Genomic DNA, 25,278 nt, shown 5'->3' with positions numbered 1-25,278 from the left:
AGCAGAAACTACCCAAATGACCCTGATCACAAGTTTTTATATACCCCAGTTCTTAATACCGTGTATTGCCCCCTTTAACATCAATGACAGCTTGAAGTCTTTTGTGGTAGTTGTGGATGAGGCTCTATTTTCTCAGATGGTAAAGCTGCCCATTCTTCTTGGCAAAAAGCCTCCAGTTCCTGTCAATTCTTGGGCTGTCTTGCATGAACTGCACGTTTGAGATCTTCCCAGAGTGGCTCAATGATTTTGAGGTCAGGAGACTGAGATGGCCACTCCAGAACCTTCAAGACTTGGCCTTGTGTTTTGGATCATTGTCATGTTGGAACGTCCGAGTACGCACCATGCGCAGCTTCCGGTCTGATGAGTGCAAATTTTCCTCCAGTATTTTCTGATAACATGCTGCATTCATCTTGCCATCAATTTTGACCAAGTTTCCAGTGCCTTTGTAGCTCACACATCCCCAAAACATCAGCGATCCACCTCGGTGTTTCACAGTAGGAATGGTGTACCTTTCATCATAGGCCTTGTTGACTCCTCTCCAAATGTAACGTTTATGGTTGTGGACAAAAAGTGAAATGTTGGTCTCATCACTCCAAATGACTTTGTTCCAGAAGTTTCGAGGCTTGTCTCTGTGCTGTTTGGAGTATTGTAAGCGGGATGCTTTGTGGCATTTGCGTAGTAAAGGCTTTCTTCTGGCGACTCGACCATGCAGCCCATTTTTCTTCAAATGCCTCCTTATTGTGCATCTTGAAACAACCACACCACTTTTTTTCAGAGAGTCCTGTATTTCAGCTGAAGTTATTTGTGGATTTTTCTTTGCATCCCGAACAATTTTCCTGGCAGTTGTGGCTGAAATTTTTGTTGGTCTACCTGACCGTGATTTGGTTTCCACAGAATCCCTCATTTTCCACTTCTTAATTAGAGTTTGAACACTGCTGATTGGCATTCTCAATTGCTTGGATATCTTTTTATATCCCTTTCCTGTTTTATACAGTTCAATTACCTTTTCCCGCAGATCCTTTGACAATTCTTTTGCTTTCCCCATGACTTAGAATCCAGACACGTCAGTGCAGCACTGGATGAAAGATGCAAGGGTCTTTCAGGAGTCCAGAAACTCACTGACCTTTTATACACACACACTGATTATAAGCAAACAGATCACAGGTGAGGATGGTTACCTTTAGTAGCCATTCAAACCCGTTTGTGTCAACTTGTGTGCATGTTATCAGGCCAAAATCTCCAGGGTATGTAAACTTTTGATCAGGGTCATTTGGGTAGTTTCTGTTGTCATTATGATTTAAAAAGAGTAAACACAGTTGTTTGACAATAAATGGCTTCACCCAGCCACTAACCATGAGTGAAAGAAAAGTTTGTGAGTTATCATACATATTCTCTGACAAATGGCCAGAAAATCACAAATTCTGCTAGGGTATGTAAACTTATGAGCACAACTGTATATATATTTGTTGATGTGTTGCTCACGAGTATTCCTGGCACCTATATTCTCACCTTCACTTGCATGTACCTGTCAGAAGACATTCTTTGCTTTTATTGTTTAGCATCTGGTTCTTTTATAGATGTCATTTTGACGTCCACCTTTCTCTCCCAAGACGACCTGGAGAATCTGATGACTATGAGGGAGAAGAGGACTTTTACTATACAGAGATCAGGCTGAACAATGACTCCAGCACTGAAGGGATATATAGCCTCTCACCTGTATCTCCATCTTTTGCATCAGTTCCCTCTACAATACTTCTTCCAAATGCTGGAAATTGTGAAACAGAGAGCAAGCTGTACGGCCGTCTCAGCAGATCAGCTCCTAACTCCTTCTATCTGATACAGTCTGATCATGCCTACCAGGTAAACCACAGTTTTCACGCAATGTTATATACTGTATGCTTACAAGTCATGACATTAAATTCAGGATTCTAATTTGGGATTCTGTTGAATTCCAAGTATTTAAGGGGCCTATTTATTAACACTTTGCCCTGGGAATCATGCTTAAACAGCACATTATTTACCACAAAATCGAGTAAAGAGGCTATCTATTAAGTCACTAACATAGGAGATCTGGTAACTCATCAAGTTCCCATATAGGGCCTGATGTGGTTCAGATGTGGTTACTTTGAAGCAGCAGCAATATCTGGGCCGGGCCAAGCATCTTTTTTTTGGGGGGGTGGGGGGGGAAGCAAATATACATTTTGGTACCCCTTAATGGGTTAAACCTTCGGTGCGCGCTGCAAAAAGTGGTGTAGTCTCACAAGAAAGTCTTACAAGAAAGGGGCATGGCGACACAATAGTACCCCCAAGGGTACAGGGAGATTGTGGGTGACAGGGAGATAGTAGGTAACTGTGGAGGCAGGGGTGACAGGTAGATAGTGGGTGACTGGGTAGGTAGGGGTTACAGGGAGATAGTGGGTGACTGAGGCAGGGGTGGCAGGGAGATAGTGTGTGACTGTAGAGGCATGGGTGACAGGTAGATAGTGGGTGACTGGGGAGGAGTGACAGGAAGATAGTGGGTGGCAGGGGTGGCAGGGAGATAGTGGGTGACCAGAGAGGCAGGAGTGACAGGGAGATACTTGTTGACTGAGGCAGGGGTGACAGGGAGATAGCGGGTGACTGGGGAGGCAGGGGTGACCGGGAGATAGTGGGTAATTGGGGAGACAGGGGTGACAGAGAGATAGTGGGTGACTGGGGCAGGGGTAACAGCGAGATAGTGGGTGACTGGGGAGGAAGGGGTAACAGGGAGATAGTGGGTGACTAGGGAGGCAGGGGTGACAGGTAGATAGCGGGTGACTTGGGAGGTAGGGGTGACTGGGAGATAGTGGGTGACTGGGGAGGCAGGGGTGACAGGGAGATAGTGGGTGACTGGGTAGGCAGGGGTAACAGGGAGATAGTGGGTGACTGGGGAGGCAGTAGTGACAGGGAGATAGTGGGTGACTGGGGAGGAAGGGATGACAGGGAGATTGTGGGTGTGCTTGCAGAAAGATGCCGCCTGCAGCGTGCGACCCTGTCCCAGTGGTTTCCTTCTCCGGCTCGCTGCTCAACTCACCATGCGGTCCAGGCCTTCTCTGTGGGCAGTGCGGCAGGGGTGTGAGCACATCTCGTTAGGCGGTAGCGGCTAGTAGTCAGGATGGAGTAGGCAGTGGCGGCGCCCTCCACACGTAATGCTTTATACGGCTGCAAAACCAGCGTAACAGTCAGGCTGGCCCTTAGCGATACAATAGTATGGTAATGCAGCAGGAGTCGTCTGATATAAGTAGACGCCTCCTACTTGCATTAGTGATCCTTGCTGCATCCTAGGATGCAGCATCGGATCACCTGCAAGATCATTAGCCGGCTGCGTGACCTAGTACTGCAATGCAGTCAGGAACTGAATCAGTCCCACATTGTATGGTAATGTTGTGGTTGTTCTAGTTACTATGCTTGACTGCGGGAACTAACTCTATCCTCAGATGGTGTTTCCCCACTACTGCCTATGATGAGAGGGTCCAGAGTGCGAATAGGGATCCATTTGGATCCCTCCATCTACTACACCCCACACAGTGTACATATGTGATAACACTGCCAGGACTATTAGCAGCTTAGTACTAGGCTTGTCAGAGCACCTGTCCTGGCAATGGGGCAATCATAAACAGCCCAAAAACCTGTTCCTATCTCACCATGAATAGAAATATTAGATTTGAGGGCATTTGTCACTACTATGGTAAATAGGGTCCTTATTGAGCGAGATTCATGTTTGATCAAATCTGTAGGTTTAGGTCAAGTGAATCCAATTTCTTCCATTGTTGAGCACCCAGAGTTATCATCGTTATTTTTTAAAAGGATTTGGCTTAACATTTGAATTTGGTGCATCCCTATTATGTACTGTACTTGTACACTGCTTTATATTATGTGTTTACAGAAATTTGGACTATAGAATGTGACATTCACATGTAGGATAAGTATTCCACGGACGTGTTAGATCCATCAGATGGTTTCCCTGCACCAAAGGATGGGGATGATGTAAACGCTTATTGAAGATGATGGTGACTGCTTTCACCGGCGTATAAATGGGGCAGCACAGTCACATGGAAGCAGTTGGGTCTCCTGCACGCCGGGATCCTGACAGCTGGTATATTGACTGCATCCCAATATAAGGGCACGAGGCCCATTTAAATGGGGATTGGCTTCCTGCATGTAGTGTAGCCACTCCAGAAGTGTCCAGAAATGTACCCTTCAAAGCAAGTACCAGAGAGCTTCCACAGCCTATTTTATGGCAAAGCACTTCTCTGATGCTTAAAGCTCTGGGAACCTTAGGGCAACACAAATAGGTACAGACTTCATGGGATAGTTAGCCAATCCAAGATGGAACAAACCGCTTAAATTTGAGATATAGAGGTGTTATTCTACATTTGGTCTTTAATCATAAAGAACAGCCAATTCTGACTACATATAGGGCCAAAATTATGTTTGTACTCAATGGCCGATGTTCACGTAACGGAGTGATTATCGTCAGACTGCACATGTGCTGCGATCCAGCTCACTATGAGAATTTCCTGAAAAAGTGATTGACAGGAAGTGACCGTTTGGAGGTGTTAATGGGAAGCTTTACAGGGAGTGGCTGGGAAAATGCCGGTGTGTCATGGCCGTTTTTGGGGCGTGTATCTGCTGTCAGCTGTGAGCAAAACCATGGCGCTTGCGTCGCTACTGCTGTCTTCAGTCTGCGTAACCATAGACCAACCCTTAGCCTTGATGGTTGGGATAAAAGATAGTGAGGTACCTAGCCAGATGGTGGTGGTAGGGGATTCTATCATCAGGAAGGCAGATAGGGCAATCTGCTACCGGGACCGTGATCGCCGTACAGTCTGTTGTCTCCCGGGTGCTCGGGTGCGGCACATCGTGGACCGGGTAGATAGATTGTTGGGAGGGGCTGGGAAAGACCCAGCGGTCTTGGTGCACGTTGGCACCAATGACAAAGTTAGCGGAAGGTGGGATGTCCTTAAGAAAGACTATAGGGACTTAGGAAAGAAACTGAAGGCAAGGACATCTAAGGTAATATTCTCTGAATTATTACCCGTGCCACGCGCTAGTCCAGGGAGGCAGAGGGAGATTAGGGAGGTAAATGTGTGGCTTAGGGATTGGTGCAGGAAAGAGGGGTTTGTGTTCCTGGAACACTGGGCGGACTTCTCAGTCAGGCGCCATCTCTTTTGTCATGACGGATTGCACCTGACTGAGGAGGGGGCAGCGGTGCTGGGGGGAAGGATGGTTAGAAGGTTGGAGGAGATTTTAAACTAGGAGCCTGGGGGGAGGGTTTAGCTAGAAACTACGGGTCATGCAGTGAGAATAGTGGGGACGGCGGTAGTAAACGAAATGGGGGAGAAGTTGGGAAGTTGGGGGGAGGGTAAGAGAGGGCGGTAAGGTTACTAACATGGGTACTAAAAGAGATTTTACCAAAGCACTAACCAATGACGATTACAGGTCATCATTGCTACATAAGATGAAAGATGTCCCTAACGCAAGGGAAAATACTTATCTTAGTTGTATGTATGTAAACGCCAGAAGCATTACTGGTAAAAAGGGTGAACTAGAAATACTTGCAGCAAGCAAACAGTATGATATTATAGGCATTACTGAAACTTGGTGGGATGAATCTCATGATTGGACAGTCAATCTAGAGGGCTATACACTGTTTAGGAGAGACAGACTAAATAAAAAGGGTGGAGGGGTGTGTCTTTACGTAAAGCCGTTTTTAAAACCTGATATACGGGAAGATATTCAGGAGGGGACTGTAGACACTGTCGAGACATTATGGGTAGAAATTGCATGCGGGGAAAAAGGAATAAAAAAGTTAGTATTGGGTGTATGCTATAGGCCGCCTGGTATCAACGCATCTGATGAGGAATTGTTACTAAAGCAAATTGAAAGAGCAGCAGGAGTAGGAGACATAGGGGTATATGCAATTAGCGGCGAATCGCAGCAATTTTTCGGCCGTTTTTCAATTCGACACAATTCGACAGTCTAATTTCGGCAAGTGGGTGCCGAAATTGACCATATGCAATAAAAAACGGATTCGACAGTCCCGCTGACGAAAAACGGCCGATTTGACGGATTTTGTTCCGATTTTTTAAAAACGGGGAAAAACACGGAAAAAAATGGCGTGGGGTCCCCCCTCCAAAGCATAACCAGCCTCGGGCTCTTCGAGCTGGTCCTGGTTCTAAAAATCCGGGGGAAAAATGGACAGGGGATCCCCTGTATTTTTAAAACCAGCACCGGGCTCTGCGCCTGGTGCTGGTGCAAAAAATACGGGAGACAAAAACAGTAGGGGTCCCCCGTATTTTTTACACCAGCATCGGGCTCCACTAGCTGGACAGATAATGCCACAGCCGGGGGTCACTTTTATACAGCGCCCTGTGGCCGTGGCATTAAATATCCAACTAGTCACCCCTGGCCGGGGTACCCTGGGGGAGTGTGGACCCCTTCAATCAAGGGGTCCCCCCCCCAGCCACCCAAGGGCCAGGGGTGAAGCCCGAGGCTGTCCCCCCCATCCAAGGGCTGCGGATGGGGGGCTGATAGCCTTGAGAAAATGACAAGAATATTGTTTTTTCCTGTAGTACTACAAGTCCCAGCAAGCCTCCCCTGCAAGCTGATACTTGGAGAACTACAAGTACCAGCATGCGGGAGAAAAACGGGCCCGCTGGTACCTGTAGTACTACTGGAAAAAAAATACCCAAATAAAAACAGGAGACACACACCTTGAGAGTAAAACTTTATTGCACACCTGCCGACACACACATACTTACCTATGTTGACCCGCCGACTGCCTCGTCTCCTGATCCGACGATCCGGGGTACCTGTGAATAAAATTATACTCACCTCAATCCAGTGTCCAGATATAAATCCTCGTACTTGGCAAAACAAATAAACGAACACCCGGACCAGCGGACTAAAAGGGGTCCCATGTTTTCACATGGGACCCCTTTCCCCGAATGCCGGGACCCCACGTGACTGCTGTCACAGAAGGTCCCTTCAGCCAATCAGGAAGTGCTACTTCGTTGCACTCACCTGATTGGCTGTATGCGCGTGTGACCTCAGACAGCGCATCGCAAAGCCTCTCCATTACTTTCAATGGTGGGAACTTTGCCGTCAGCGGTGGGGTTACCCGCGGTCAGCCGCTGACCGCGGGTGACCTCACCGCTACCCGCAAAGTTCCCACCATTGAGTATAATGGAGAGGCTTTGCGATGCGCTGTCTGACAGTTCAGACGTGCAGCCAATCAGCAGAGTGCCAGGACGTTGCGCTCGCTGATTGGCTTAAGAGACCTTTCTGTGACAGCAGTCACGGGGGGGGGGGGGGTTTCTGCATTCGGGGAAAGGGGTCCCATGTGTAAACATGGGACCCCTTTCAGTCCGCTGGTCAGGGTGTTCGTTTATTTGTTTTGCCAAGTACGAGGATTTATATCTGGACACTGGATTGAGGTGAGTATAACTTTATTCACAGGTACCCCGGAGCGTCGGATCAGGAGAAGTGGCAGTCGGCGGGTCAACATAGGTAAGTATGTGTGTGTCGGCAGGTGTGAAATAAAGTTTTACTCTCAAGGTGTGTGTCTCCTGTTTTTATTTGGGTATTTTTTTCCCAGTAGTACTACAGGTACCAGCGGGCCCGTTTTTCTCCCGCATGCTGGTACTTGTGGTTCTCCAAGTACCAGCTTGCGGGGGAGGCTTGCTGGGACTTGTAGTACTACAGGAAAAAACAATATTCTTGTCATTTTCTCAATGCTATCAGCCCCCCATCCGCAGCCCTTGGATGGGGGGGGACAGCCTCGGGCTTCACCCCTGGCCCTTGGGTGGCTGGGGGGGGGACCCCTTGATTGAAGGGGTCCACACTCCCCCAGGGTACCCCGGCCAGGGGTGACTAGTTGGATATTTAATGCCACGGCCGCAGGGCGCTGTATAAAAGTGACCCCCGGCTGTGGCATTATCTGTCCAGCTAGTGGAGCCCGATGCTGGTGTAAAAAATACGGGGGACCCCTACTCTTTTTGTCCCCCGTATTTTTTGCACCAGCACCAGGCGCAGAGCCCGGTGCTGGTTTTAAAAATACGGGGGATCCCCTGTCCATTTTTCCCCCGGATTTTTAGAACCAGGACCAGCTCGAAGAGCCCGAGGCTGGTTATGCTTTGGAGGGGGGACCCCACGCCATTTTTTTCCGGGATTTTACCATTCCATCTAAAAAAAAAAAATATATATATATATATATATATATATTTTTTTTATAAATATATAAATAATACTTGTGCCTCCCAAAAAGACAAACCAAGTACCTAATCCCTTCTAATATAAATAGATATGCTATTACCAATAAAAAAAACACCAAAAAAAACATGTTTTAAATTTTTTTTATTAGATTCACCCACCAAAGTGTGGCGGATTGAAAATGACGAATTTACTGTCTAAAAGCACTGTTGTCGAATTTCCAAACTTCAATTGAATATACTTTTGTCGAATTGCCGCATTTGTACCATTGCAGAAAAGTCGAATTTGACAAATGTCGAACTTCAAAAAGTCGAATTTTGAAAGTCCGTTTTTTTTACGGAAAGTACTGAATTTTTTTTTTTTTTGGCGAAAAAGTCCCGTTTTTCGACAATTTCGGGAATTCGACCGGAATTGCATATACCCCATTGTAGTGATGGGAGATTTTAACTATCCAGAGATAAACTGGAAAAACGATTCATGTGATACTGCTAGGGGCAATATGTTTTTAAACACACTTAATGATAACTACTTAGTCCAACTAATTGAGGAACCAACTAGGTACAATGCAATCTTAGACCTGGTATTAACAAACAATGGGGATTTGGTATCAGGTATTATAGTAGGGGAACCAGCGACCACAATATGGTCACATTCAAAGTTTTTATAAACAGTCCTATACTGGCTCAACTAGGACTCTAAACTTTAGCAAAGCAAATTTTGAAAAGATGAGGATATTTTTCAGGGATATTGAATGGGAAGGTTTGTTTTTAGGAAAAAATACTACGGAGAAATGGGAGGTACTAAAATTCCTGCTAGCTAAAAATACACTCAAATTTATTCCTATGAGCAGCAAAAAAAGGAATAAAAATCATAAACCGATGTGGCTTAACAAAAAGATTAAGGAACTTATGGGCAAGAAAAGGCGAGCATTTAAAAAATACAAATCTGACGGGGAAGCAGAGTCATTTCAGCACTATAAGGAATGTAACAAAATTTGCAAAAAGGAAATAAGAGTGGCTAAAGTAGAAACTGAAAAACTAGTAGCAAAGGAAAGCAAAGCGAATCCCAAAAAATTCTTTAAATACATTAATAGCAAGAGATTAAAGAAGGAGAGTATAGGCCCTTTAAAAGACAAGTTGGGAGTCTTAAGCAAAAATGATAATGACATAGCGGACACACTAAATTAGTTTTTTTCAACAGTATTTACTAGAGAGGACCCAATTCAGGGACTGACACACAATCTCAATAATGAGAATATCCCACTGATAGGTACTTATTTAAGCGAGGAAGTAGTCTGTGACCCATTAAAACATTTAAAGATTAATAAATCACCAGGGCCCGATGGTATTCACCCAAGGGTTCTAATGGAGCTTCACTCTGAACTGGCAAAACTGCTATCTTTGATCTTTAAGGATTCAGTTATATCAGGTATGGTTCCCAAAGACTGGCGTATAGCGGAAGTAGTGCCTATATTCAAAAAGGGAAGTAAAGCTGAACCAGGTAACTATAGACCAGTTAGTCTTACATCTATAGTGGGGAAAGTATTGGAAGGTATTCTAAGAGATAGTATTCAGAAGTTCCTTGAAGTCAATAAGGTCATTAAAAGGAATCAACATGGGTTTATGAAGGACAGATCCTGTCAAACCAGCTTACTTGGCTTTTATGAAATAGTAAGCGCAAACCTAGATCAGGGTAAAGACGTGGATGTAATCTTTTTAGACTTTGCCAAAGCGTTCGATACTGTACCACACATGAGACTTATCTACAAGCTGCAAGAATCAGGGCTAGGAAGCACAATATGCACTTGGGTCAAAAACTGGTTAGATAATAGGGAGCAGCGCGTTGTGGTTAATGGATCTTTTTCAACTTGGACTGAAGTGCTAAGTGGTGTGCCGCAAGGCTCAGTATTAGGACCGCTATTGTTCAATATTTTCATTAACGACCTAACAGAAGGTCTAGAGAGCATGGTGTCAATTTTTGCAGATGATACAAAATTGTGTAAGGCTATAAATACAGAGGAGGATGCCGAGTCTCTTCAGAACGACTTAGTTAAATTAGAAGCATGGGCAGCCAAATGGAGAATGCGCTTCAACACAGACAAGTGTAAGGTAATGCACTGTGGTAACAAGAACAAAAATTACACCTACCTACTAAATGGGGTAAAATTAGGGGATTCTGTACTGGAAAAGGACTTAGGTGTCCTCATAGATAGCAAGCTAAGCAGTAGTACCCAAAGTAGGAATGCAGCAAAGAAGGCTAATAAGATATTAGCATGCATAAAACGGGGTATTGATGCTAGGGACGAGAGTATTATACTCCCGTTATATAAATCACTAGTGAGGCCAGACCTTGAATACTGTGTACAATTCTGGGCACCGTACTACAAAAAGGATATCCTGGAGCTAGAAAAGGTACAGAGGAGGGCGACCAAACTCATTAAGGGCATGGAGACGATGGAATACAAGGAAAGGCTTGAAAGACTAGGCATGTTTACATTGGAAAAGCGGAGACTAAGAGGGGATATGATCAACATCTACAAATATATAAGGGGACAATACACAGAGCTTGCGCGGGACCTGTTTTTGGTTAGATCAACACAGGATTCGTGGACACTCGCTCAGGTTAGAGGAGAGGAGATTCCGCACAATCCGGCGTAAAGGCTTTTTCACGGTAAGGACAATACGTGTTTGGAATTCCCTGCCTGAGGGAGTTGTAATGGCGGAATCTGTCAACACCTTTAAGAATGGGTTAGATAAATTCCTAATGGATAAGGATATCCAGGGGTATGGTGCATAGTCATGCATTATAGTTACTATAAATAGGGATAAAATGCAACGGCTGACAGCAGCATCAGTCAGAAATTTTAGTCAAATCATCATGCATAGGAGACCACAAATAGGTTGAAATCGATGGACAATTGTCTTTTTTAACCTCAGATACTATGTTACTATGTTACTATGTTCCCTGTATTTGCATATAGTCTGTGAATGTGTACCAGTTGCAAATATGTTTGCGATAGTTCTGGTGGCCGGCAGCTACATTTGCTAACATTAGCAGTTCCATAGCCTAGAAAATTGCAATTGTGTTTGCATCTGCGTACAAACATTATTAAGGGGGTGATGTACTAAGCAGTGATAAAAGTGGAGAAGTGAGTCAGTGGAGAAATTGTCTACATGTACACATCTAGCCCCTTAGTCTCAAACTACATTTGGGGGCAGAATTAATAAGTTCGGTGAAGTGATAAAGTGGAAGGTGACAAAGGACCAGCCAATCAGTTCCTAACTACCATGTCACAGGCTGGGTTTGAAAAAATAAGAATTTACTTACCGATAATTCTATTTCTCGGAGTCCGTAGTGGATGCTGGGGTTCCTGAAAGGACCATGGGGAATAGCGGCTCCGCAGGAGACAGGGCACAAAAAGTAAAGCTTTTCCAGATCAGGTGGTGTGCACTGGCTCCTCCCCCTATGACCCTCCTCCAGACTCCAGTTAGGTACTGTGCCCGGACGAGCGTACACAATAAGGGAGGATTTTGAATCCCGGGTAAGACTCATACCAACCACACCAATCACACCGTACAACTTGTGATCTAAACCCAGTTAACAGTATGATAACAGAGGAGCCTCTGAAAGATGGCTCCCTAAACAATAACCCGAATTAGTTAACAATAACTATGTACAAGTATTGCAGATAATCCGCACTTGGGATGGGCGCCCAGCATCCACTACGGACTCCGAGAAATAGAATTATCGGTAAGTAAATTCTTATTTTCTCTATCGTCCTAGTGGATGCTGGGGTTCCTGAAAGGACCATGGGGATTATACCAAAGCTCCCAAACGGGCGGGAGAGTGCGGATGACTCTGCAGCACCGAATGAGAGAACTCCAGGTCCTCCTTTGCCAGGGTATCAAATTTGTAGAATTTTACAAACGTGTTCTCCCCTGACCACGTAGCTGCTCGGCAGAGTTGTAATGCCGAGACCCCTCGGGCAGCCGCCCAAGATGAGCCCACCTTCCTTGTGGAATGGGCCTTAACAGATTTAGGCTGTGGCAGGCCTGCCACAGAATGTGCAAGTTGAATTGTGTTACAAATCCAACGAGCAATCGACTGCTTAGAAGCAGGCGCACCCAACTTGTTGGGTGCATACAGTATAAACAGCGAGTCAGATTTTCTGACTCCAGCCGTCCTTGAAATGTATATTTTTAAAGCTCTGACAACGTCCAACAACTTGGAGTCCTCCAAGTCTCTTGTAGCCGCAGGCACTACAATAGGCTGGTTCAGGTGAAACGCTGATACCACCTTAGGGAGAAAATGCGGACGCGTCCGCAGCTCTGCCCTATCCGAATGGAAAATTAAATAAGGGCTTTTATAAGATAAAGCCGCCAGTTCAGATACTCTCCTGGCGGACGCCAGGGCCAGTAACATAGTCACTTTCCATGTGAGATATTTCAAATCCACATTTTTTAGTGGTTCAAACCAATGGGATTTGAGGAAATCTAAAACTACATTTAGATCCCACGGTGCCACCGGAGGCACCACAGGAGGCTGTATATGCAGTACTCCTTTGACAAAAGTCTGGACCTCAGGAACTGAGGCCAATTCTTTTTGGAAGAATATTGACAGGGCCGAAATTTGAACCTTAATAGATCCCAATTTGAGACCCATAGACAATCCTGATTGCAGGAAATGTAGGAAACGACCCAGTTGAAATTCCTCCGTCGGAGCACTCCGATCCTCGCACCACGCAACATATTTCCGCCAAATGCGGTGATAATGCTTCGCGGTGACTTCCTTTCTTGCCTTAATCAAGGTAGGAATGACTTCTTCTGGAATGCCTTTTCCTTTTAGGATCTGGCGTTCAACCGCCATGCCGTCAAACGCAGCCGCGGTAAGTCTTGGAATAGACACGGTCCCTGCTGAAGCAGGTCCTGTCTTAGAGGTAGAGGCCACGGATCGTCCGTGACCATCTCTTGAAGTTCCGGGTACCAAGACCTTCTTGGCCAATCCGGAGCCACTAGTATCGTTCTTACTCCGCTTTGCCGTATGATTCTCAATACCTTTGGTATGAGAGGCAGAGGAGGAAACACATACACCGACTGGTACACCCAAGGTGTTACCAGCGCGTCCACAGCTATTGCCTGCGGATCTCTTGACCTGGCGCAATACCTGTCCAGTTTTTTGTTGAGGCGAGACGCCATCATGTCCACCATTGGTCTTTCCCAACGGTTTATTAGCATGTGGAAAACTTCTGGATGAAGTCCCCACTCTCCCGGGTGAAGATCGTGTCTGCTGAGGAAGTCTGCTTCCCAGTTGTCCACTCCCGGGATGAACACTGCTGACAGTGCTATCACGTGATTCTCCGCCCAGCGAAGGATCCTGGCAGCTTCTGCCATTGCACTCCTGCTTCTTGTGCCGCCCTGTCTGTTTACATGGGCGACTGCCGTGATGTTGTCCGACTGGATCAACACCGGTCTTCCTTGAAGCAGAGGTTCCGCCTGGCTTAGAGCATTGTAGATTGCTCTTAGTTCCAGAATGTTTATGTGAAGAGACTTTTCCAGGCTCGACCACACTCCCTGGAAGTTTCTTCCTTGTGTGACTGCTCCCCAGCCTCTCAGGCTGGCGTCCGTGGTCACCAGGATCCAATCCTGTATGCCGAATCTGCGGCCCTCCAATAGATGAGCCCTCTGCAACCACCACAGAAGAGATACCCTTGTCCTTGGAGACAGGGTTATCCGCAGGTGCATCTGAAGATGCGTGCATTGATGTACAGACACCTTTCCTGGTTTTAGGAGATTCCTGACCAGGTCGGATAACTCCTTGGCTTTTTCCTCGGGAAGAAAAACCTTTTTCTGAACCGTGTCCAGAATCATCCCTAGGAACAGCAGACGAGTTGTCGGCATTAATTGGGATTTTGGAATATTCAGAATCCATCCGTGCTGCTTTAGCACCTCTTGAGATATTGCTAATCCCATCTCTAGCTGTTCTCTGGACCTTGCCCTTATTAGGAGATCGTCCAAGTATGGGATAATTAATACGCCTTTTCTTCGAAGAAGAATCATCATCTCGGCCATTACCTTTGTAAAGACCCGAGGTGCCGTGGACAAACCAAACGGCAGCGTCTGAAACTGATAGTGACAGTTTTGTACAACGAACCTGAGGTACCCCTGGTGTGAGGGGTAAATTGGAACGTGAAGATACGCATCCTTGATGTCCAAGGATACCATAAAGTCCCCTTCTTCCAGGTTCGCTATCACTGCTCTGAGTGACTCCATCTTGAACTTGAACTTCTTTATGTACAGGTTCAAGGACTTCAGATTTAGAATAGGCCTTACCGAGCCATCCGGCTTCGGTACCACAATATAGAGTGGAATAATACCCCTTCCCTTGTTGTAGAAGAGGTACCTTGACTATCACCTGCTGAGAGTACAGCTTGTGAATGGCTTCCAAAACCGTCTCCCTTTCGGAAGGGGACGTTGGTAAAGCAGACTTCAGGAAACGGCGAGGTGGATCTGTCTCTAATTCCAACCTGTACCCCTGAGATATTATCTGCAGGATCCAGGGATCTACCTGCGAGTGAGCCCACTGCGCGCTGTAATTTTTGAGACGACCTCCCACCGTCCCCGAGTCCGCTTGAGAAGCCCCAGCGTCATGCTGAGGCTTTTGTAGAAGCCGGGGAGGGCTTCTGTTCCTGGGAAGGAGCTGCCTGTTGCTGTTTCTTCCCTCGACCTCTGCCTCATGGCAGATATGAATAGCCCTTTGCTCTCTTATTTTTAAAGGAACGAAAGGGCTGCGGTTGAAAAGTCGGTGCCTTTTTTTGTTGGGGAGTGACTTGAGGTAGAAAGGTGGATTTCCCGGCTGTAGCCGTGGCCACCAAATCTGATAGACCGACTCCAAATAACTCCTCCCCTTTATACGGCAAAACTTCCATATGCCGTTTTGAATCCGCATCGCCTGTCCACTGTCGCGTCCATAAAGCTCTTCTGGCCGAAATGGACATAGCACTTACCCGTGATGCCAGTGTGCAGATATCCCTCTGTGCATCACGCATATAAAGAAATGCATCCTTTATTTGTTCTAACGACAGTAAAATATTGTCCCTGTCCAGGGTATCAATATTTTCAATCAGGGACTCTGACCAAACTACCCCAGCACTGCACATCCAGGCAGTCGCTATAGCTGGTCGTAGTATAACACCTGCATGTGTGTATATACTTTTTTGGATATTTTCCATCCTCCTATCTGATGGATCTTTAAGTGCGGCCGTCTCAGGAGAAGGTAACGCCACTTGTTTTGATAAGCGTGTTAGCGCCTTGTCCACCCTAGGAGGTGTTTCCCAGCGCTCCCTAACCTCTGGCGGGAAAGGGTATAATGCCAATAATTTCTTTGAAATTATCAGCTTTTTATCAGGGGCAACCCACGCTTCATCACACACGTCATTTAATTCTTCTGATTCAGGAAAAACTATAGGTAGTTTTTTCACACCCCACATAATACCCTGTTTAGTGGTACCTGTAGTATCAGCTAAATGTAACGCCTCCTTCATTGCCAAAATCATATAACGTGTGGCCCTACTGGAAAATACGGTTGATTCGTCACCGTCACCACTGGAATCAGTGCCTGTGTCTGGGTCTGTGTCGACCGACTGAGGCAAAGGGCGTTTTACAGCCCCTGACGGTGTTTGAGGCGCCTGGACAGGCACTAATTGATTGTCCGGCCGCCTCATGTCGTCAAACGACTGCTTTAGCGTGTTGACGCTATCCCGTAATTCCATAAATAAAGGCATCCATTCTGGTGTCGACCCCCTAGGAGGTGACATCCCCATATTTGGCAATTGCTCCGCCTCCACACCAATATCGTCCTCATACATGTCGACACACACGTACCGACACACAGCAGACACACAGGGAATGCTCTAAACGAAGACAGGACCCACTAGCCCTTTGGGGAGACAGAGGGAGAGTCTGCCAGCACACACCAAAAAGCGCTATATATGACAGGGATAGCCTTATAATAAGTGCTCCCTTATAGCTGCTTTATATATATCAAGATATTGCCATTAAATTTTGCCCCCCCTCTCTGTTTTACCCTGTTTCTGTAGTGCAGTGCAGGGGAGAGACCTGGGAGCCGTCCTGACCAGCGGAGCTGTGAGAGGAAATGGCGCCGTGTGCTGAGGAGATAGGCCCCGCCCCTATTTCGGCGGGCTCGTCTCCCGCTATTTTGTGAATACAGGCAGGGGTTAAATATCTCCATATAGCCTCTGGGGGCTATATGTGAGGTATTTTTAGCCTTTATATAGGTTTACATTTGCCTCCCAGGGCGCCCCCCACCAGCGCCCTGCACCCTCAGTGACTGCGTGTGAAGTGTGCTGAGAGGAAAATGGCGCACAGCTGCAGTGCTGTGCGCTACCTTTAGAAGACTGCAGGAGTCTTCAGCCGCCGATTCTGGACCTCTTCTTACTTCAGCATCTGCAAGGGGGCCGGCGGCGCGGCTCCGGTGACCATCCAGGCTGTACCTGTGATCGTCCCTCTGGAGCTGATGTCCAGTAGCCAAGAAGCCAATCCATCCTGCACGCAGGTGAGTTCACTTCTTCTCCCCTCTGTCCCTCGTTGCAGTGATCCTGTTGCCAGCAGGAATCACTGTAAAATAAAAAACCTAAGCTAAACTTTCTCTAAGCAGCTCTTTATGAGAGCCACCTAGAATTGCACCCTTCTCGGCCGGGCACAAAAATCTAACTGGAGTCTGGAGGAGGGTCATAGGGGGAGGAGCCAGTGCACACCACCTGATCTGGAAAAGCTTTACTTTTTGTGCCCTGTCTCCTGCGGAGCCGCTATTCCCCATGGTCCTTTCAGGAACCCCAGCATCCACTAGGACGATAGAGAAATGACAGTTAGGAGCTGACTAGCTGGTCCTTTATAACCTTCCAATTTATCACTTTGCCTAGTTTAATAAATCTGCCCCTTGGTCTCAGACTTCCTCAGAACTTTTAATTGGCAGGAAGGAATGCGACATAGAGGTACTGGGGGTCACCCTATCCTAAATTTGCTGACCTTTCTGATATACATTGTACAATGCTACATTATCCAGAGGCAGCAGCATTTTGGTGTGGATTTGGTGTGGATGCAGTGATGTATTCTGTCAGTGAAGCACTGGGAAAAGCAGAAGCACCATGTAGAACAAAGGTCATTATGACCAACTGGAATGGCTCCATTGGGGCTGAAAATGCTGTTTTGTGCTATTCCTGCTTAGCGTTCTGCATCTGTCAATATCACTGTATGGGTCATATAAAAATGTATAGGGCCTGATTAAGAGGTGCAGGCAATTCATAATGTGGACAGAGCTCACACTTTTTAGCAAACTGGGTATTGGGTGCTTCTCACGGGGCAGGGGGGGGAGGGAAGGGGGGGTGGTAGTAAATGTATGATACCGGCACATATCGTGCCGGTCTCACTCTTCCCACCTCGCTTCTTTACTCGGCTGCCAGAGAGGGGGAATGAACACAAGGCATCAGCCTAGTGCTAGAAGTTGGTAACAATCCGCTGGTCTCCAGTCACCACCATTAAGCAGAGGGTAGTGAGTCCCGGAGACAGGCTGCGGGGAACTGCCGGTCCGTACTCCAGCTGTTTGGATCCATTGTCATAATCACAGGGAGTATGACGCCGGGCAGCTATGTCGCATTTAAAATGTGGCGTTGGCCACGAGCCAGTTGGAGCTCGTGGTCCGGCAGCCAATCAAGAGCAGCTACTGCCGGACGCTTACTCAGCTGCTTACCCGGCATAATGGTTGGGCCGGCCCTGGTCATACCTGCAAGAAGCAGGACTGAGGGGTCTATTCATGAAGTAGTGAAAAGAGTGGAGAAGTGAGTCAGTGGAGAAGTTGCCCATGGCAACTAATCAGCATTGAAGTAACATTTATAATATGCATACTATACAGTTGGACGGAGCAGCTGATTGGTTGCCATGGGCAACTTCTCCACAGGCTCACTTCTCCACTCTTATCACAGCTTCATGAATAGACCCCTGAGACTTTATCTGAAGTTTGCGCAGACTAGCTGACTTGACAACGAGGGTTGATGAAGTGAAGTAGTGCCCTGAATGGGGGCTAGGTTGTTTTGTATTTTCTGTTATTTTGTGCTTACAACATTAAAACATAATTTATTTGTTTAAACATGGACAAGCTGTGTGGTGACCCTTATTTGGGCACCCAAATGCTGAACTACTGGTCACTGTACCCCAGAATGATAGATAGATAGATAGATAGATAGATAGATAGATAGATAGATAGATAGATAGATAGATATACAAAATATTTGTCCTTGAATATCTATTTAACAGTTGCCCACTAGAGGGGCGGGCGAAAACTGAAAGGGGGCCTGTGCCCCGTCCATCACAGCTCTCACTGGCTGCCTGACACATGGACACAACCTCTCTTCTCCTGCCAGCGCTGTATGGCTGTCAGAGGCCTTATTCACAGATGTACGTAAACGTGATGTTTAGGTGCGTCTCCGAAGTTTTTGTAACTGTGCATGTGCAGATCTGGGGCTGCGATGTTGCTCGCAGTGCCCCAAACATCATACCATGATTAACATGCTGGTGGCTTTTGGGGCTGCAACGGGTTTACAACAGGCACCGCTGCACAAAAGGGGACTCTACAATAGTTGTAATGAAGACCTCCACATACTGAACATGTATGGTGTCTGATCCACTCTCTGCTGATGGAAGCAGTGAAGCTGAGCTTAGGAAATTGTGGCACAAACAACCTCCCTGGGTTCCCGATTGGGAATCATGTCAATCAGGTAAACTGGAGTGACCAGTACAGGTCCTGGCTACAGCAGATGCATCTTGGCTCAGGTCAACAGCCAACTGGGGATATTACCATTGACTTCATGAGACGTACAACGTACATCATAGAATCAATATGGTAAAGTCAGACCCATTGCGTTATGGATGAAGTTAATTGGCATTACTGATTCAGATGCACTGTGTCTGAAGCGTATTAGGAATATATTGGGCGTTCCTGTCTGGTGACAGGGAGGTGGCTAATCAGACTCTTACAGATGCTGAATCTTATGGTATAAATTGGGATTGTCATGGACGTGTTGCTGACAGTGGTTGGGTACAATGGAGCTTCATCTAAGACCAATAGTGTTGTCTAAAGATGCACAGAGAGGTATTTGAGCGTCGAAAGGTGGTCTTGCACATTGGGATGCACAGCTGCACACCAGGGTAGGACTTTGTAACGACAGTAGCATAAAGTCACAAATGCTACAGCAGCAAAAGATGCAGAAGTGGACACGTCTGGCTCAGAATCAGCTCCTATGTGCCAGGACTGTAGTTTCCATAATCTGGTGTTAGTGTGTGCTTGTGGCTGTTGCCATGCAGCTAAAGCTGGAGACCTAGCCATCACAGAAAGGACATCGCCCTGAAGGGAAGCTGGAAGGTTTCTGAAGTCAGAGAAGGTCAGTCTTTGGTAGTGTGATACCCAGGACCAGAGACTGAGTTGACTTAATTCAGGTCAGTATCACTGGGAATATAAGCCAAGCACGGGACCACTATAGACCTGTTGATTTTAGTATGGCCCTTATTATCTACGGAACTGTGAAATCTGGGGGCCACTAGGACCCATTGGATGCCGTGTATGGAGGGAACTGAACTGGCCCGCGCCGCTGGCGGGACAGATATGGGCATCCCACCTAGGATGATATAAAAAGAAGGGGGCTCGAGCACAAGGCGGGACCGCTGTGAGGAGAGAGGAGATGGAGGTGAAAGCGCGGATGCTGAGGAGGAAGCCGACGGACAGACGGGTCCGGAGAGAGCCTAGAGAGAAGTCACCAAAAGCACTCACCGCTCCCTACGGGCGCACCGAGACTGCAGTGAACGGAGGCGAGCCGAGCAGGGACTAAGCGGAACGGAGTGCAGCGGGGTGCCGGCCTCCATCTTCTGAGCACCGCGCTGACTCAAGGGAAGGAGGCGGCCTAACAGTGAGTGACGGGCTAAGCTACAGAGTAGAAGGCGGAGGCATAAGAGGAGCAGCCCAGTAAACGCAGCCGGTGGGACGGCAGGAGGCGGAGGTATGACCACCATATAAGGGAAGAGGTGTCACTTCACCTAAATAAGACAGAACCGGCATTTAGTAATTAATAAGAGAGAACTGTCCAAGGACCCCCTTACACAGTGTCAACCATCCCCAGACTCCTAGCCAATTAGGTCCAACACCAGCACAGCCTAGAAAAGAGAACTACACCTGTCATAATAGTAGTAAAGGCTCAGCTCCGCATAGAAAGAGACGTGTATGGACGGCAGCCAATTTTACTCTTCCCCTCAGAGCGACCCTCCCAGTTAACAGTCTGCCAGTAGTCAGAGTAAGCAAGCTCCTCAACCAATGCTGCATTAACCTCCACAGATAGACTCTCCAGCTAGTCCCAGAGGTGACCCGTAGTTGCAGTGCCCTATCGGTGTATGCAAATAATCAACTAACAGTACTGAAATATAGAGGTCAGATCCATACTGAACACCGTACCGGAATCAGTGAGCCACCCATTACAGTCAGTGGTCAGGAAAGAGTAACTGAACTGCAGCCTGTCATACCCATATGGTTACACAAGCATAAGCTACAGAAAGACACAGGAAGGATATTGTTACAGTCCTGATTGGAAATTCCTTTACTGCAGAAACATTGTAGCTGATATTCTTTTCAGAGGATTACAAGGCAGGGGAAAGCCCTCAGTAGTGGAAGTAAATAACTCAACTAACTGTCACCACAAGAACTTAAGAGTAAGGCAAAATAAAGGGAATCCCTGCCCCCTAGGTTACATATTGTTGTTCTATTTGCAACCTACCTTTTAGTAAAAAGACCAATTGACTTATTATCATATGTGCACCAACATACGAAGAATCAGCTGAACTGTGTTACTCAAGGGGGTAAATTTCAGTACTGAAAAAGGGCCACTATATTAGAATATTTGATATTGCATGCTCTAGTGTAATTGATATGTATCTACGTTATGCATGTTATGAGATACTAACCTTTGTTTAGGTTCAAACATTGACAGTAATTGAAGATCCAGTTTAATAAAGTTGTTATTTATTTGATGCCTTCCACTGGAGTAAGGTTGTACAATATTTTCAACTGCTGTATTACTTTCGTGTTGCATTAATAAGCCAGTTGCATATATCCGAATTGAGTAATTCTTGCAAGGTATCATATTATTGTAAACTCCGGGATTGTTTTTGTTATATGTCCCGGGACATCGTAAAGATCTACAAACAAAACAAAAACAAGAGATACATTATATTTATCACGTAATTCGTACACTGGCCCTCATTCCGAGTTGATCGCTCGCTAGCTGTTTTTAGCAGGAGTGCAAACGCTAAGCCGCCACCCCCTGGGAGTGTATCTTAGCTTAGCAGAAGTGCGAACGAAAGGATCGCAGAACTGCTACTAAAAAAGACTGTGCAGTTTCAGAGTAGCTCGAAACTTACTCCTACCTTGCGATAACTGCAGACTGTTTAGTTCCTGTTTTGACGCCACAAACACGCCCTGCGTTCGGCCAGCCACTCCCCCGTTTCTCCAGCCACTCCTGCGTTTTTATCTGGCACGGCTGCGTTTTTCAGCACACTCACTGAAACCGCTCAGTTACCACCCAGAAACACCCACTTCCTGTCAATCACAACGATCAGCAGTGCGACTGAAAAGCGTCGCTAGACCTTGTGTAAAACTACGTTGGCTTTTGTGAAAGAACGACGCGCATGCGCACTGCGTACCATACGCATGCGCAGAAGTGCCGATTTTTAGCCTGATCGCTGTGCTGCGAACAACGGCAGCTAGCGATCAACTCGGAATGACCCCCACTATCAATAAGCTACAAGACCAAACAGTCCCGCACTTCGATTATTACAGTAGTGACTTTCGTCTCACTATCATTTGCTTCTCAGCGGTTGGGCTAAGATTCGCCCAACTGTCTTGAACATTGTAATAAAGTAGTTTCCTTCTTTTATTTTTAGAAATCAGAGCAGTGATTTGACCCATTTCCTGATACAAGGTCCTATTCTACTAAGTTTGTTGGTAATATACTATGTCTGGGATTGCTTGAGCTTTTTGGTCTGTTTGATGATGGTCTCCATACTGTCACGCTGGTATCGTCTAGGTCAGAATGTGACTCAATTCCACTTCATAGGCCGGGTACACACTTACGCAATATCTGCACGATTTGACGTTTCCGGGCACATCGGAACGATAAATTGTGCTTATTGTACAGTGTGTATACCTTATTGCATGCTCCTGCGGGGGTCTCACACGATATCTTCTTGTTGGTTGTTGGCCGCGCTGAACCGCCATTCAGAAGATATTGTGTACGAGGTGGTGCAGTGTAATCAAGGACGGAATGAGACGTCATCCATCGTTTATTACATCGCACAGTGTGTACGAGCAATCTCGGATGGTCCGGGACGAAGATAAATCATCCCAACCATTGGGCAGATTGTTCATCATTCTAATGTGTACCCGGCCTTACACCAACTTGTGGAAGGTATTATGGAGGAACATGTGTTCCAAATGGGTTTTACTAGTTCAACTAAAGGCAAAAAGCATCACAGCAAGCACTGAGCCTGCCGTTGGATAATTATTATTGCTGGAAAGGATAATGAGTTCTGCTTATAAAAATATGTATTAATAAACATTTTATTTGAATATCGCTCTTTCTCCAATAGGATTTAAAGCACTCAAGGTGCAGTAGATATCAGTAGTGAGAGCCAGTGGTTTCCAAACTTTTTTGAATCACGGCGCCCTAAAGTATCAAAAATTTCTTATTGAGAAATTTAGAAAGAAATATTAATTTAGGTAAATTGGATTTATATGTAATCCTTAAGCTCATTTGTGTGGTGAGGGACAAGATTTGCTTCTGTTTGTCCCCATATTGTATGACTGATAGCCACCAGCACTAGTTTTGCCTATTATATTGACCATAAATAATTTTGATTTGGTCCTTGACCACCAATCCAAGGCACCCCTGCAAGTGTCCCGAGGCACCCCAGGGAGCCACGGCACACAGTTTGGGAACCACTGGTGAGAGCATTCAGCATTAGCCAAGTATGTTGATAGGTAAGTAGGTTGCATCTATTGTATCCTTCTTAAAGAAATAAACTTCTTCCTTACTCGTGTCAGATCTTCACTCACTGAGCTCTCCTTCTCCAACCATACTAGACAAAATAATAAGCAACTGGACCTCCCCAGCATTTTTAGACATGACCCAACTTCTAAATGAACTCCAGGAACCGCACTGCACTCATACATCCCAACTGTGCCAAATACAGCAGGACAGTCCCGCTAATTGGACACTGTCCCGCTGTCCCGCCCGTGGGCCACAGTTGCCCACAGGGGGGGAGGGGCGACGACAGATGGGAGAGCCAGTGAGCACTGCTACTCAGCTCTACAAAGCAGCCGGTGAGCACTGAATAGATACTGTGCATGTCTATCAGTGTAGGAGGGTCAGCCGGGGGCTGCCCAGCTGCTCAGGGAGCGCTGGGCATGCTCCCAAAATGCCGAAAACAGGGGGCGCAGTGCTAGTCTCCGTCCAAGATACCACCCCCTTTTCAACCCTGGTCATGCCTCCGGCACGACAGGTCCCAACCCCTAGAGTCGAAGGTAGGAAGGTATGCAGCATGGAGGAGCCGGAATACTTTATATCCTATTTTTTCCTCAAACTTTTCATTTATTTAGATAAGTACCTGTAATTATTCGCTAACTGGTTTAGGCTCAATACAGTAGCACAGCCAGGGACGGACTGGGGCCAAAATTCTATCCTGACATCCTCGCCCAGGGGCGTGCCATGAATCAGGTATCCGTTTGGATGGTCAACACTCTTATGATCGACAGTCATTAGGTCGACCACTATTGGTCGACATTGACATGGACACATGGTCGACACATGAAAATGGTCGACACATGAAAAGGTCGACATGAGTTTTTCACATTTTTTTCTTTTGGGGAACTTTTCCATACTTTACAATCCACGTGGACTACGATTGTAACGGTAATCTTGCCCTTTGCTCGCCATGCAAGGGGACGCGGTGCACTAATTGGGGTTCCCCATCACTTTACGCAGAAAACGACACCAAAAAAAGTTAAAAAAACTAATGTCGACCTTTTCGTGTGTCGACCTTTTCACGTGTTGACCATTTTCACGTGTTGTCCATTTGTCCATGTCGGCTATGCCAATGTCGACAAATAGTGGTCGACCTAATGACTGTCGACCATAACATGGTTGACCATTCATACCGGAACCCATGAGTCATGGGGGCGTGGACTAGCGGCACGTCCCCATTTTTATTGATCTGCACAGCACGGACGGGGAGCAGTACCGTACACCCCTATTTTCGTGCTGCGGGGGGCACAAACAGAGATCCCGGAGCTGCGCTGCGTGCGGCCTTCCTGGCTTCTCTGTGACCGGACCGACCCACCTGCCAGTTGGCCCTTCTGGCATTTGCCAGAAGTGCCAGATGGGCAGTCCGGTCCTGAACACCGCTATAATGCATATTTGGTGTGTGAATAATAACTGATTGCTATACTGTTCCTCTTTACTTTTATGTGACAGGCGAGGGTCATGTTGTTTTTGCATTAATGTCATTTGGTAACCCACACATATGTAAAATTCTTCATAGAGTCATTGATATGTGTCATCTACGGTACAATGTTTTGCAGTACAGTAATATTATGCTCTAGAAATATCAGTGACATTGGTCATATTATGAGAACTTGTATGTTTAATGGAATGAGCTGCTGGATATATTAGTAACTTGTGTTTTATTTATACTTCCTTATCAATAAGCATTAGATCCTGCAAAAGTTTAAATAGTTAACATATGTTGGTAAGTAGATGGCCTGGTTACTGTTTTATGCATGTTTCACTAGTTGTCTTGTTATTGCTATGATATTTAGCATGTGTCTTTAGCATATTTGTTTAATACAGTACATGAGTGGTGTGAATATTTGTATATACAATTAGAATATATATATTAATCCTTGGTGACTAGTGGTTATCAGTTTAATATTTGG

General features: G+C 46.3%; 1 protein-coding gene across 2 annotated transcripts in view; it reads left to right on the top strand.

The window, feature by feature from the left end:
- Positions 1 to 25,278, top strand: part of ZNF704 (zinc finger protein 704) — a 217,775-nt gene that overhangs the window by 127,790 nt on the left and 64,707 nt on the right. For both annotated transcript variants that reach the window (XM_063923984.1, XM_063923983.1), the window contains exon 6: positions 1,611 to 1,860. In XM_063923984.1, coding sequence (XP_063780054.1) covers positions 1,611 to 1,860 — 250 coding nt within the window. The remainder of the gene's footprint in view (positions 1 to 1,610; positions 1,861 to 25,278) is intronic.

This window comes from Pseudophryne corroboree, chromosome 5 (genome assembly GCF_028390025.1).
Source record: "Pseudophryne corroboree isolate aPseCor3 chromosome 5, aPseCor3.hap2, whole genome shotgun sequence".
In the NCBI taxonomy this organism is placed as follows: Eukaryota; Metazoa; Chordata; class Amphibia; order Anura; family Myobatrachidae; genus Pseudophryne; species Pseudophryne corroboree.
The sequence above is the reverse complement of the archived record's forward strand: the minus strand, read 5'-3'. Positions and strand labels throughout refer to the sequence as shown.